At 37.1% G+C, this 15,183-nt stretch overlaps 2 protein-coding genes across 10 annotated transcripts in view; both read right to left on the reverse strand.

The window, feature by feature from the left end:
* The window catches only part of ROBO1 (roundabout guidance receptor 1), a 1,286,018-nt gene that overhangs the window by 815,738 nt on the left and 455,097 nt on the right, over positions 1-15,183 (reverse strand). The window lies entirely within an intron of this gene.
* On the reverse strand, positions 11,152-12,555 carry LOC114118232 (eukaryotic initiation factor 4A-I-like). Its single transcript, XM_042230349.2, has one exon. The coding sequence runs from the start codon at positions 12,539-12,541 to the stop codon at positions 11,321-11,323; it is 1,221 nt and encodes a 406-aa protein (XP_042086283.1). The 5' UTR covers positions 12,542-12,555; the 3' UTR covers positions 11,152-11,320.

The following is a 15,183-nucleotide window of genomic DNA, read 5'->3' on the forward strand; positions in this document are numbered from 1 at the left end:
CCTGCCCTGCCCCCACTTCCCCGCTACTATTCAACATAGTTCTGGAAGTTTTGGCCACAACAATCAGAGCAGAAAAAGAAATAAAAGGAATCCAAATTGGAAAAGAAGAAGTAAAACTCTCACTATTTGCAGATGACATGATCCTCTCCATGGAAAACCCTAAAGACTCCACCAGAAAATTACTAGAGCTCATCAATGAATATAGTAAAGTTGCAGGATATAAAATCAACACACAGAAATCCCTCGCATTCCTATACACTAATAATGAGAAAGTAGAAAAAGAAATTAAGGAAACAATTCCATTCACCATTGCAACGAAAAGAATAAAATACTTAGGAATATATCTACCTAAAGAAACTAAAGACCTATATATAGAAAACTATAAAATACTGATGAAAGAAATCAAAGAGGACACTAATAGATGGAAAAATATACCATGTTCATGGATCGGAAGAATCAATATAGTGAAAATGAGTATACTACCCAAAGCAATTTACAAATTCAATGCAATCCCTATCAAGCTACCAGGCACATTTTTCACAGAACTAGAACAAATAATTTCAAGATTTGTATGGAAATACAAAAACCTCGAATTGCCAAAGCAATCTTGAGAAAGAGGAATGGAACTGGAGGAATCAACTTGCCTGACTTCAGGCTCTACTACAAAGCCACAGTCATCAAAACAGTATGGTACTGGCACCAAGACAGACATATAGATCAATGGAACAAAATAGAAAGCCCAGAGATAAATCCACACACATATGGACACCTTATCTTTGACAAAGGAGGCAAGAATATACAATGGAGTAAAGACAATCTCTTTAACAAGTGGTGCTGGGAAAACTGGTCAACCACTTGTAAAAGAATGAAACTAGATCACTTTCTAACACCGTACACAAAAATAAACTCAAAATGGATTAAAGATCTAAATGTAAGACCAGAAACTACAAAACTCCTAGAGGAGAACATTGGCAAAACACTCTCCGACATAAATCACAGCAGGATCCTCTATGATCCACCTCCCAGAATTCTGGAAATAAAAGCAAAACTAAACAAATGGGATCTAATTAAATTAAAAGCTTCTGCACAACAAAGGAAAATATAAGCAAGGTAAAAAGACAGCCTTCTGAATGGGAGAAAATAATAGCAAATGAAGCAACTGACAAACAACTAATCTCAAAAATATACAAGCAACTTATGCAGCTGAATTCCAGAAAAATAAACGACCCAATCAAAAAATGGGCCAAAGAACTAAATAGCCATTTCTCCAAAGAAGACATACGGATGGCTAACAAACACATGAAAAGATGCTCAACATCACTCATTATCAGAGAAATACAAATCAAAACCACAATGAGGTACCACTTCACACCAGTCAGAATGGCTGCCATCCAAAAATCTGCAAGCAATAAATGCTGGAGAGGGTGTGGAGAAAAGGGAACCCTCCTACACTGTTGGTGGGAATGCAAACTAGTACAGCCACTATGGAGAACAGTGTGGAGATTCCTTAAAAAATTGCAAATAGAACTACCTTATGACCTAGCAATCCCACTTCTGGGCATACACACTGAGGAAACCAGAATTGAAAGAGACACATGTACCCCAATGTTCATCGCAGCACTGTTTATAATAGCCAGGACATGGAAACAACCTAGATGTTCATCAGCAGATGAATGGATAAGAAAGCTGTGGTACATATACACAATGGAGTATTACTCAGCCATTAAAAAGAATTCATTTGAATCAGTTCTAATGAGATGGATGAAACTGGAGCCGATTATACAGAGTGAAGTAAGCCAGAAAGAAAAACACCAATACAGTATACTAACACATATATATGGAATTTAGAAAGATGGCAATGACGACCCTGTATGCAAGACAGGAAAAAAGACACAGCTGTGTATAACGGACTTTTGGACTCAGAGGGAGAGGGAGAGGGTGGGATGATTTGGGAGAATGGCATTCTAACATGTATACTATCATGTAAGAATTGAATCGCCAGTCTATGTCTGACGCAGGATACACCATGCTTGGGGCTGGTGCATGGGGATGACCCACAGAGATGTTATGGGGAGGGAGGTGGGAGGGGGGTTCATGTTTGGGAACATATGTAAGAATTAAAGATTTTAAAATTAAAAAAAATAAAAACTAAAAAAAAAACTAAAAAAATCTTTAAAAAATAATAAAATTTTAAAAAATAAAATTTAAATAATAGAAAAAATAAATAAAAAGATCATACACCATGACCAAGTGGGCTTTATCCCAGGGATGCAAAGATTCTTCAATATCCACAAATCATCAATGTAATGTATCACATTAACAAATTGAAAACTAAAAGCCATGTGATTATCTCAATAGATGCAGAGAAAGCCTTTGACAAAATCCAACATCCATTTATGATACAAACTCTCCAGAAAGCAGGAATAGAAGGAACATACCTCAACATAATAAAAGCTATATATGACAAACACACAGCAAACATTATCCTCAATGGTGAAAAATTGAAAGCATTTCCCCTAAAGTCAGGAACAAGACAAGGGTGCCCACTTTCACCACTACCATTCAACATAGTTCTGGAAGTTTGGCCACAGCAATCAGAGCAGAAAAAGAAATAAAAGGAATCCAAATTGGAAAAGAAGAAGTAAAACTCTCACTGTTTGCAGATGACATGACCCTCTACATAGAAAACCCTAAAGACTCCACCAGAAAATTACTAGAACTAATCAATGAATATAGTAAAATTGCAGGATGTAAAATCAACACACAGAAATACCTGCATTCCTATACACTAATAATGAGAAAATAGAAAGAGAAATTAAGGAAACAATTCCATTCACCATTGCAACGAAAAGAATAAAATACTTAGGAATACATCTACCTAAAGAAAGTAACGACCTATATATAGAAAACTACAAAACTCTGGTGAAAGAAATCAAAGAGGACGCTAATAGATGGAGAAATATACCATGTTCACGGATCGGAAGAATCGATATAGTGAAAATGAGAATACTACCCAAAGCAATCTATAGATTCAATGCAATCCCTATCAAGCTACCAACGGTATTTTCACAGAGCTAGAACAAATAATTTCGCAATTTGTATGGAAATACAAAAAACCTCGAATAGCCAAAGTAATCTTTGGGTAGCCTTTCCCTCCTCCAGGGGATCTTCCCAACCCAAGGATCGAACCCAGGTCTCCTGCATTGCAGGTGGATTCTTTACCAACTGAGCTATCAGTGAAGATCACATTAATATGTAAATTACTAAAATTAGAAATTTTAAAGAATGACCTAAATTTAAATGAAAATTCTAAATGTTTTTCAGTGGAACATCCTGTGTGTCTGTGGATTATAGGTGCTTTAAATTACCCCTACAATTCCTGCTGGCTCAGTGCTAAAGAATCTGCCTGCCAATGCAGGAGACATGGGTTTGATTCCTAGGCTGGGAAAATCCTCTAGAAAAGGAAACAGCAACCCACTCCAGTATTCTTGCCTGGGAAATCATATTGACAGTGGACTCTGGAAGGCTAGAATCCATGGGTTCACAAAAGAGTCAGACATGACTTAGCAATTATGCAACAACAAAAATTATTCTTTTTATCAGGTTAGCAAGCTAGATTTTTAGTTATTTTTTTTTAGTCTATCTTTGTACAACCATGAAATCATAATGGCTTTTTAAAATTGTCAAATGGTTGAAATAAATCAAAGGAAGAATACTATTTTGTAGGACATAAAAATAACATAAAAATCAAATTTCATTGTTTTATTGGAACACAGTTTCACTCTCACCCCCCTGCCCCACCCCTGCCTTTGTACTTTGTCTATGGCTACTTTTACGCTACAACTAAAGAGATGAATGCTTCTGACAAAGATTGGATGGCTAACAAAAGCTTAAAATATATACTATCTAGCTTTTTTTTTTAATCCCTGCTGTAGACCAATGAAATCTTATATCAGAAGTATAGAGATAGTCACTGGAGATACAATCTTGTGGAGTTAGAGGAACTGGCCTCAGAGTTTGAGACTTAGGTTATACGCCTGGTTCTTGTTAGTCTCATGCCCCTTGGAAATGATCTTCACTTTCTGGTTCTTTAATTCTGCATTTGTGAAATGATGACACTGCACTGGATGAGCCCTCTGTGCTACTAAGTTTTTCAGTTTAATGCTTCAGAAAAAAGCCATGCATAAACAAATACATCTGATGTGCATGCACTGCAATCAGAAGCAGATATATATGGTTTTAAGAGTCTTCCCAGGTTTGATGGACTAACTAACTATAGCAATAATAAAAATAAATCTTAGCACTGATAATACACTTGGCATCATTTAGTATAGGGCTAAGAAACACATTTTCAAATTATTATGCTTGAAAGAACAGAACTGCAATTGGGGAAAACGAATGCTTCATCATAAATAAATTATGACCTTCAAGACCATAAAAATGTAAATCCAAATTTAATGGGGAACTAAATGCCCTAGATTTTACCATTAAATCAACAATTTGATCTTGTTACTATAATGTTTATTTCACCTTTCAGAGAGTCTTAGACAAATTCCTCTGAAAGCCTCTAGTTTACTATCTAGATTTATTTTGCCCTTTCAGTTTTGCTTTCAAAACTGAATTTAATATATTTATTAAAAGTAATTTTAATAATTCAAACTTAAGAATTTATTGAAAAATAATTGGCCAAAACAGTTGTATAAGCAAGTCTGTATGAAATGTAATATGAAAAGCAAGCACTTTATAAAACACTTTTGATTTTTTTTTAACAAATAGCAGTAAAACTCCTCATTCTTTTAAATATGCAGGTATGCTAATTTCAACTTTCTGAATCATTTCTCTGGATTTATTAATGGTGGCAACAAATACTCTAGACCTTCTAGCACAAAGCATGTAATGGTGATTAAGAAATGTTTCCACTTGGAGCAGTAACAGCTTATAAAACTATTACAGGAAAAGAATGCCAAATAAGAGAGGTAGATTTTCCAGATGCCTAGGAAATCCCCTCTGTGTGAAAAACATTTGGAATCTAAATGAATTCTTTGAGGCTGATAGGTTACCAGCTTCTCTCCTGCTTTAGAGTTGTTGTCTGACTAAAGTTTCCTGGTGATAATGAAGGAGCATAGCATTCTCAGACATTGAGATTGTGAGTCTATTTGTATAGTGACATAATTTTAGAAGAAAAAAAAAATCTAGTATGCAGGTTCTAACAAGTACTGACATATTTTAAAACACAAGGAGGCAGATATTTAATGTCAGATTTGTCCCAGAAAATTTAAGATGTGCAATTGCACCATCTATATGAAGTATTAAAAATGAATCTTAAAAATGAGCAAATCAATGCACAAAGTAGTTTCTGTCAAAAACAAATAGTCTACAGCTTGTTGAACAATTCTTTGTTTGCTGTTGTGACAGAGAAGAAAGCTGATTCCATGCTGAATCTACTCCTTTAACTCTAACCTTTGGCTCTGTTGCCTGTGCTTAGTCACACTGGCTCTGTACCTTTTGTAAAAGAATGTTGCCTGTAGCCTAAAATTTAGAGAAGAGCCCTTTCTCAATGCTCTGACCTTTAAATATACAACACTTTTTATTTCATATACAAATAAAAAGTTGCAGAATAGAAAATAACATTTGTCTTGTTGGAGGTTTATAGTTCTACTGTGACCTGACCTGTTGAAACTGTAAGAAGAAAGGATTCCAGCACCAAGAATTTTGTAACAACCAGCCACACCTCTTCCCTTAGAATATTTAACAAGCCTGAATTCTAACTCAAGCAAGATGTTTCTTTGGGGCACAAGTCTGCCCCAAAATTCTTTTCAGTCTGTTAACTTTTCAAATAAAGTTGCTATTCCTCTCCCCAACAAATCCTCTCCTGATGTATTAGCCAGTGGAGCAGGGAACAATAGGAGCTTAACACTTGGTAACACCATCAAACCATAGAACAAGGAATGAGAAGAGAAAGCTAATACAATCTCTGACTTCTAGAGTGAAAGCTCTTCCAATAGAGCACTTATATACAACTTAAATGTAGATCTTTACCGCTTTTCCATGTCTATATCCTTTACTTCTAAAAGCATGACTGGCCTGATATAAGCACTCAGTAAACAGTTACTGAATCAACAAGGTGTGCAACGGTGTTCTACAATGCTAGATTGGAGAATCTACACTATGCCAGTGTTTTAAAAATGGCCACATTGGTCTTACTGCCTTAAGTGATTTTTCTTGTTAACAAGGATCCTGCTTCAATCACTTAATTAATTCCTAAATAATTTTTGAGTATCAGTTATTTACAAGGTGCTTTTCTAGGAGGTGGAAATAAAGCAATGAATTAAACATACAACTCTGATTTCCTGGATTTATACTCTAGTGGGAGAAGTCAAGACTTCAATAAAAATAAAATACTTTAATTTAAACTATGGACTTGGGATTATAAAGTGTGTCAGTTAGGTTAATCAACTATAAACCAATGTACCACATGGTGCTGGATATCAATAGTAGAGGAGGTCATGGATATATGAGTGCAGGGGGTACATGGGAGCTCTTTGGACTTTCCACTTACTTTTGCTGTGAACCACCAACATCTGCTTTAAAAAATAAAGTCTATTTAAAAATGAATTATTAGATTAGATGATGATCAGTCCATTGGAGAAAAAGAAAAGAGTATAAGAAGGATAGAAAGTAAGAAGAATTATTTGAAAGATACATTATGATCACAAATTTACCTGAAAGTTTTTATATTTATTTCCTTTCTATTTTGTTATTTTAGTTTCCGGTTTTTCTCCCTAACCTACAAAATGTCTTTTATTTGAAGCACACACATTGTTAGGGCATATCTCTATTAATTATCAAGCCTAAAATGACTGCCCATCAGACAGTCCTCATGCATCCACAAAGTCCCACATGATCTGTATCCCACTGGGATACAGAATCACCTACTTCCTTCAACTCCTACCTACACTCTCCTCTGGACTAATCCACCACATATCAAAACTTCCTGTACCTCATGCCTTGCTCTTTTTGTTTCTTATGCCTGGGATGTTTTGGTTACATTTAAGCACCTAGAATTTGGAAGTAACTCTCTGGCTTGAGTTCTAGCTCCATTACTGTTAGCCTATAACCTTAGCAAAGTTTCTATTCCTCTCTGTGCCTCAGTTTCCTCATCTGTAAAATGGAATCATTAGCTTGCTCACAAGTGGACTGTGTGAAGTAAATGTGTTAATGGATACTAAGCAAACAGTGCCTGGCACATGGTAAAATTTATGTAAGTGCTTCCAGATTGGCACACAACTCTCCTTCTTTTGCCTTCTTCAGGTCTTCACATAGGGAGACCAATTGTGATCTTCTCTTTTAATATTACAGTCTCCTGTGCCTATACCATCCCCATTTCCATTATTTAATGAGTTGTGCAGGACCTAGCACCACCTAATTTATTATTTATTTCTTTTTATCTATTTCAACTGTCTTCTACAACTAAAATATTCTGCAAGGTTCCTGACACTGGGCTATAAAGAAATAAGTCAATGTTAATGATCTCCTAGAAAAACTAAAAAATGCTAGTCAAGATTAAACATTTCAGAGTCTACAAAGCAATGAGGCAAAATTTAAATAAATATTTAAGTTAGCTGTATTATGAGCTAACCATGAAAGTAAGACTTTCTTTTCTGGGTAACTGTTGTATTCCAACAACTATGTCAATAGTCAATGCTCAATAAATCTATGTTTAATGATGGGATGGGTGTATGTAAGAATGAGTCCACTCAGCAGAGAAAACCTGAAAATGTTCACAGATATCTTTGATCCATCTAGATTTGATCTAAAGATATACTGAGAAACACTACTAAGTTGGTAGTTGTGTGGCATCCAAATGATTGTTTCAAATTTAAAGTAAGTCTTTAATTCACTCATTTTTTGGACATTAAAACAAAAATGAAACTGACTGCTTTCTGTCCTACTAAATTTTCTGGGTCTGTTTTAATAAACTAAAAGTTAAAGAAACCAATTTAGAGGTATCTAAATTCAAAAGATATTAGTTATATATCTTTGGTACCAATTTTTAAAATATATTATTTTTGTAATCATCTTCTATGTTTGTATAGCATACCAAAGAAACAAATATTTACTCAAGAAAATCAGACCAGGGAATGACTGTATCATAATTATTTGGAAATGAGCTAGGAATGTCTTGCTCATACCTATAATCTATTTTATCAAAATTTACACAGAATTATTTAATTAAATGTAAGCTAAATCATATTCTTACACGGCCTCAAGATATGCTAAAATATTTATTGCAACTTATTCAGAAATGATAAAATAATGAAGGGAAGTTATCACAGATAAGATAAAACTTTATACTTAATTTAAAGACTTTAATAAATAAACAATTTAAAAATTTCTTTTTATCCTATTTAAAAAATTACTTTTTTAGCTAATAGTTTGAACAAATAGCTTATAAATGTTAAATCAATAAAGGCTACAATGAAACTTCATTGTACATTGTATGTATAAAGTTCAAAATCAATTGTGATGATGATTATTATTATTGTTTTCAATATTTTAAAATTTAAAATTCACTGAAATTCCAAACAAAAACACTAATTTGAAAAGATTTATGCACCCTGATGTTCATAGCTGCACTATTTACAATAGCCAGGACATGGAAGCAGCCTAAATGTCCATTGACAAAAGAATGGATAAATAAGATGTGGTATATACATATACAATGGAATACTACACAGCCTCAAAAAGAATGAGAGCTTGCCATTCGCAGCAACGTGGGTAAGCTTGCATAGTATTATGCTAAGTGAAATAAGGTAGAGATAAAGACAAATACTGTATGATACAACTTATACATGGAATCTAAAAATTACAACAAACTAATAAACATAACAAAAGAGAAGCAGATTCACAGGTCTAGTGAATGAACTAGTGTTTACCAGTGGAGAGAGGGAAAGGAGGAGGGGTAGGAGAGTAAAAGGCACAAACTATTAGGCAAAAAATAAGCTACAAGGATATATACAAAATGGGGAATATAGCCAATATTTTATAACATTAAATGGAATATAACCTTTAAAAAATGTGAAAAACACCTATAACAATATAATATTGTATAGTAGCTATACTTCAATTAAAAATAAAATAAAATTCACTGAATTTCTAATCTTATATAATTTTAAAATGCCAATAAATGCTTGGTGTTAGTATTTGTTGATTTTTAATTTTACTTAAGTAGTCCTAAACCAGTATGCTGGCAAATTTACTTAAGAAATTCAGGCATGAATTAAACAAGTGATTACCTTTTAAAGATCATATTTGATTCTCTTTTGCCTCTGTCAGATGGAACCAGTCTTGTTTTTCAAATAGTTTTACTTCACTCTGAAGAACAGTTCTCAGGAAATTGCCAACTTCACTCCTGAAATTGCCTATTTATATACTATCACATCACCTTACCTCATACAGAATGATCTCTTTGCACAAAACAGTTGCTTGTTTCTAACTTTTCTTTCCAGAAAATTGTTTCACCTACCAGATTTAGATCCAGTTGTATAGTTCAGAGTGCTTTAATTTTCAGTTTAATACAATTCTGTAAGCATGCTGAAGACTGTTGGTGGATGAAGTGTTAAGGCAAGTGTGTGAATACAAAATTTAAGAACAGTCTGTCTTTAATCAAATGGAGCTCTCCTACTGTGTGTTAAATATTAGCTTCATATGACATGCTATTGACTAGAATAGTCTAAATTAGTTTTCTCCTTGTAAATGATGATGATGATATCTACGTTATGCTACAAATGACACAATGCTGCAAGGTTCCTGACACTGGGCTATAAAGAAATAAGTAATTGTTAATGAACTCCTAGAAAAACTAAAAAAATGCTAGTCAAGATTAAACATTTCAGAGTCTACAAAACAATAGGGCAAAATTTAAATAAATATTTCAGTTAGCTGTATTATGAGGCAGTAAATAATTTCAATAATGTTGCCACTTTTTACATAATTTGCGCAGCTACTCTTTAGGGACTATCTCCGTAGTACAAATGTATTACCAAAAAAGAAAGTCAGTTTCAACTCCATAAACATATATTCAGTGCAGATAAGTTCAATTGCTCAGTAGTGTCCAGATCTTTGCAACCCCATGGTCTGCAGCACACCAAGCCTCCCTGTTCATCTACATACAACTCCTGGAGTTCACCCAAACTCATGTCCATTGAGTCGGTAATGCCATCCAACCATCTTATCCTCTGTCGTCCCCTTCTCCTACTGCCTTCAATCTTTCCCAGCATCAAAGTCTTTTCAAATGAGTCAGATCTTCACATCAGGTGGCCAAAGTATTGGACTTTCAGCTTCAACATCAGTCTTTCCAATGAACACCCAGGAAAGATCTCCTTTAGGATGGACTAATTGGATTTCCTTGCAGTCCAGGCGACTCTCAAGAGTCTTCTCCAACACCACAGTTCAAAAGCATCAATTCTTTGGTGCTCAGCTTTCTTACAGTCCAACTCTCACATCCATACATGACCACTGGAAAAACCATAGCCTTGATTAGATGGACCTTTGCTGACAAAGTAATGCCTCTGCTTTTTAATATGCTATCTAGGTTGGTCAAAATTTTCCTTACAAGGAGTAAGTGTCTTTTAATTTCATGGCTGCAATCACCATCTGCAGTGATTTTGGAGACCCCAAAAATAAAGTCAGCCACTGTTTCCACTGTTTCCTCATCTATTTTCCATGAAGTGATAGGACTGGAGGGCATGATCTTCATTTTCTGAATGTTGAGCTTTTTTTTTTTGTTTGTTTCCAAGTCATTTTATTCAGAATTTCGTGTCTGTTTCCTGAATCAATAAATACTATACAAAACAATGTAAAAATGGCTACCATTTTCTCTCCCCTGCTCCCCCCCCCCCCCGCCCCCCGCCTGGGGACAATCCCCTGGGCTACCTCGCTCAGGGGTTTGCCCTCCAGATTTGGCCCAGCAGATGAGGTGGAGCAAAATTGTAGCCCCTACTGAATGAATGTTTTCAGAGGAATTCAGCTGGGGTGGGAGAGCCTCTGGGGTTTCGAGGTTGACTAGGTTAGGGAAATGGATTAGTGTTTTTGGGAGAAGAAGACGGCGCCTACCCCAAAGAAAAGGGTGTCTAAAATGTTCACGGTTCCTTCTTTTGCCTCAAAAAGTGACATTTATTCAAAGAGTCAAAGAAAAAAAAAAGAAAAAAAAATGACAAGATGTCCATCCCTTGGCTCCCTTCCCTCCCCCCTCCTGCTGCTCCTCAGCCCCCTCCAAGGTTTCATCCCTGGCTGGTGCTAGGTAGCACAACAGCCCCCCTCAGATGAGGTCAGCAACATTGAGGGGCATCTCCTCAATGGAGGTGTTGTAGAAGGTCTCGATATCTCGAAGAGTCCTCTTGTCCTCTTCTGTCACCATGTTAATAGCCACACCCTTACGGCCGAAACGTCCACCACGACCAATTCTGTAGATATAGTTTTCCCTATTAGTGGGGAGGTCATAGTTGATGACTAAGGAAACTTGCTGTACATCAATGCCTCTGGCCAGTAGGTCAGTGGTAATCAATACTCTGCTAGAGCCAGAGCGGAACTCCCTCATGATAACGTCGCGTTCTTTTTGGTCCATGTCTCCGTGCATGGCAGAGACGGTGAAGTCTCGGGCATGCATCTTCTCGGTGAGCCAATCCACCTTCCTTCGGGTGTTGATGAAGATGACTGCCTGGGTAATGGTCAGGGTTTCATACAAGTCGCACAGTGTGTCCAGCTTCCACTCCTCTCGTTCCACATTGATGTAGAATTGACGGATACCCTCCAGTGTCAACTCTTCCTTCTTGACAAGAATTCTAATTGGGTCCCTCATGAACTTCTTGGTCACCTCAAGCACATCAGAAGGCATTGTAGCTGACAGCAAAACCACCTGGGTGTTGCTGTTGAGCTTCTGGAATATGTCATAGATCTGGTCCTTGAATCCACGGCTTAACATTTCATCAGCTTCATCCAGTACAAACATCTTGATGTATTTGGGAGACAAGTATCTCCGGTTAAGCATGTCGAACACACAGCCTGGGGTACCCACGATGATATGGGGGGCTTCCATCTGCAGCTTCTGCACCTCAGCACGTACATTGGTACCCCCAATGCAGGCATGGCACGAGGCACCCATGTAATCTCCTAAGGCCATAACTACCTTCTGTATCTGCTGGGCCAACTCTCTAGTGGGTGCCAGGACCAAGGCCTGGGTGGCCTTTAGATCTAATTCAATCTGTTGCAGAATTGATATGGCAAAAGTGGCCGTTTTCCCAGTCCCAGATTGGGCTTGAGCAATCACATCATAACCCTTGATACAAGGAAGAATGGCTCGCTGCTGGATGGCAGAGGGCTTCTCAAAACCATAGGCATATATGCCACAGAGGAGTGACTCTGAGAGGTTCATGTCATCAAAGCTGTCGACAATCTCATTCCAGTTACTCTCGATGACGCCTTCGGGTTCCATCCCATTGGGGCCATTGTCTCTGGATCGGGAATCCTGACTCGCAGACATGATCCTTAGAAACTAGCTGAATGTTGAGCTTTAAGCCAACTTTTTCACTCTCCTCTTTGACTTTCTTTCTTTCTTTCTTTCTTTTTTTAACAATGTTAACATATTTTATAGAAAGAAAGAAAAAAGAAAAGGAAGCTGTAGAAGCATGGGAAACAACCACCCCTAGGCTAAATAAACACACCATGCTTTAAAGTAATTGGTTATTCGATCAGATTCAAAATATGGCAATATTTCCCATTATAGTTCACCAGCTGCTGCTGCTGCTAAGTCGCTTCAGTCCTGTCCGACTCCGTGCAACCCCATAGATGGATGGCAGCCCACCAGGCTCTGCCGTCCCTGGGATTCTCCAGGCAAGAACACTGGAGTGGGTTGCCATTTCCTTCTCCAAGGCATGAAAGTGAAAAGTGAAAGTGAAGTCGCTCAGTCATGTCCGACCCTCAGCGAACCCATGGACTGCAGCCTTCCAGGCTCCTCTGTCCATGGGATTTTCCAGGCAAAAGTACTGGAGTGGGTTGTCATTACCTTCTCCGTTCTCTTTGACTTTCATCAAGAGGCTCTTTAGTTCTTCTTCACTTTCTGCCGTAAGAGTGGTGTCATCTGCATATCTGAGGTTATTGATATGTCTCCCAGCAATCTTGATTCCAGCTTGTGCTTCTTCCACCCCAGTGTTTCTCATGATGTACTCTGCATATAAGTTAAATAAGCAGGCTGACAATATACAGCCTTGACGTACTCCTTTTCCTATTTGGAACCAGTCTGTTGTTCCATGTCTAGTTCTAACTGTTGCTTCCTGACCTGCATACACGTTTCTCAAGAGGCAGGTCAGGTGGTCTGGTATTCCCATCTCTTTCAAAATTTTCCACAGCTTGTTGTGATCCACACAGTCAAAGGTTTTGTCATCGTCAATAAAGCAGAAATAGATGTTTTTTTTCTGGAACTCCCTTGCTTTTTTGATGATCCAGCACATATTGGCAATTTGATCTCTGGTTCATCTGCCTTTTCTAAAACCAGCTTGAATATCTGGAATTTCACAGTGAATGTATTGCTGAACTTAATTTTCCACAAATTGTGTTATCCTATTTGATTGTTCATCCTATCTACCATCTATATCACTAAACATCTCTTGGATTTTGGCAAAAATTACGATCACTATCAGAGAAAAAACACTAATGTTATGTGTTAATTTTTATGTTGTTAAATTCACTTTTTAATTTTCAGGCCTTAGATCACACCCTCTGCTTGATTTGTTGTCTTTACTTTGATGCCAGGACATTTTTCTCTTCTAGTTTAGTCTCTACATCTCTGTCTGCTCTTTTTCATTCTCATTTTCTTGTACCTTCTCAACTTCTGAACATCTGTTTAATCTCTTCTCTTTTCTATCTTTATACTTACTAGATTGATAAGTTCCTCTGGTCTCATGAATTTAAACACCAAATAAACGGTCTCTTATGGTTCTGAAATTAATAGCATTTCCGTTCAGTTTTGTCACCTGAATTCCTCACTATGGTATGCAACTATCAACTTGACGTATCCCTTTGTGCATTTATGCTTAGTTGCTCGTTCATGTCTGACTCTGCGACCCCAGGATTACAGCCTGCCAGTCTTCTCTGGCCATGGGATTTTCCAAGCAAGAATGCTGGGACAGATTGCCATTTCCTACTCCAGGGAATCTTCCCAACCTAGGGTTTGAATCCACATCTCTTGCGTCTCATGCATTGGCAGATGAATTCTTTACCACTGTACCACCTGGAAAGCCATCCATTTGCACATCTAATACTTGTCTCAGTCTCCATTTAGTCAGCCTTTCTCTTATTAATGAAAGGAAACTTCATTCTTCATGTTGTTCAGGACCCAAATTATGAAATTAGCCTTGACTCATCTCTTTACCTCACCCTGTGTGAAATTGAAAGTCACTCAGTCATGTCTTATTCTTTGCAATCCTATGGACTATCCAGTGCATGAAATTCTCCAGGCCAGAATACTGGACTGGGTAGCCTTTCCCTTCTCCAGGGGATCTCCCCAACCCAGGCATTGAACCCAGGTCTCCCACATTGCAGGCAGATTATTTACCAATTGAGCTATTAGGGAAGCCCTCACCTTGTATATAACCCGCTAACCCAACAGCAAATATTATTGATTACATCTTCAAAACATGTCCAGACGCTCAGCACTCCTCACTCCTACTGCTACCACCAGATCTGTACCAACATCTCACAGACGCTGTATTGTAATATCCTCCTGACTTTTATCAGCTTCCAGTGACCTCTTTTCTCTTCTCAATATAGTAAGTCCCTTACATATGAACAAGTTCCATTCCTAGAGCATGTTCATAAGTTCAGTTTGTAAACTTAACAAAGTTAGCCTAGGTACCCAACTAATACAAATGACTATATAGTACTTTACTATAATAGGTTTATAATATTTTTCACACAAATAATACATTAAAAAAACACACCAAATAAAACATTTTTAGTCTTGTAGTAGAGTGCCTTGAAAAGTAGAGTAGTACAATACAACAGCTGGCATACAGGGGCTATTACTGAGTGAATAGGCAAGAAGAGATACTGACTGGGGGAGGGAGAGGGAGTGAGAAATGGTAGAGCTGAAGGATCATTACTAATAGCAGATGGAGGGCAAGTTGC

The sequence above is a fragment of the Ovis aries genome, chromosome 1 (assembly GCF_016772045.2).
Source record: "Ovis aries strain OAR_USU_Benz2616 breed Rambouillet chromosome 1, ARS-UI_Ramb_v3.0, whole genome shotgun sequence".
Taxonomy (NCBI): Eukaryota; Metazoa; Chordata; class Mammalia; order Artiodactyla; family Bovidae; genus Ovis; species Ovis aries.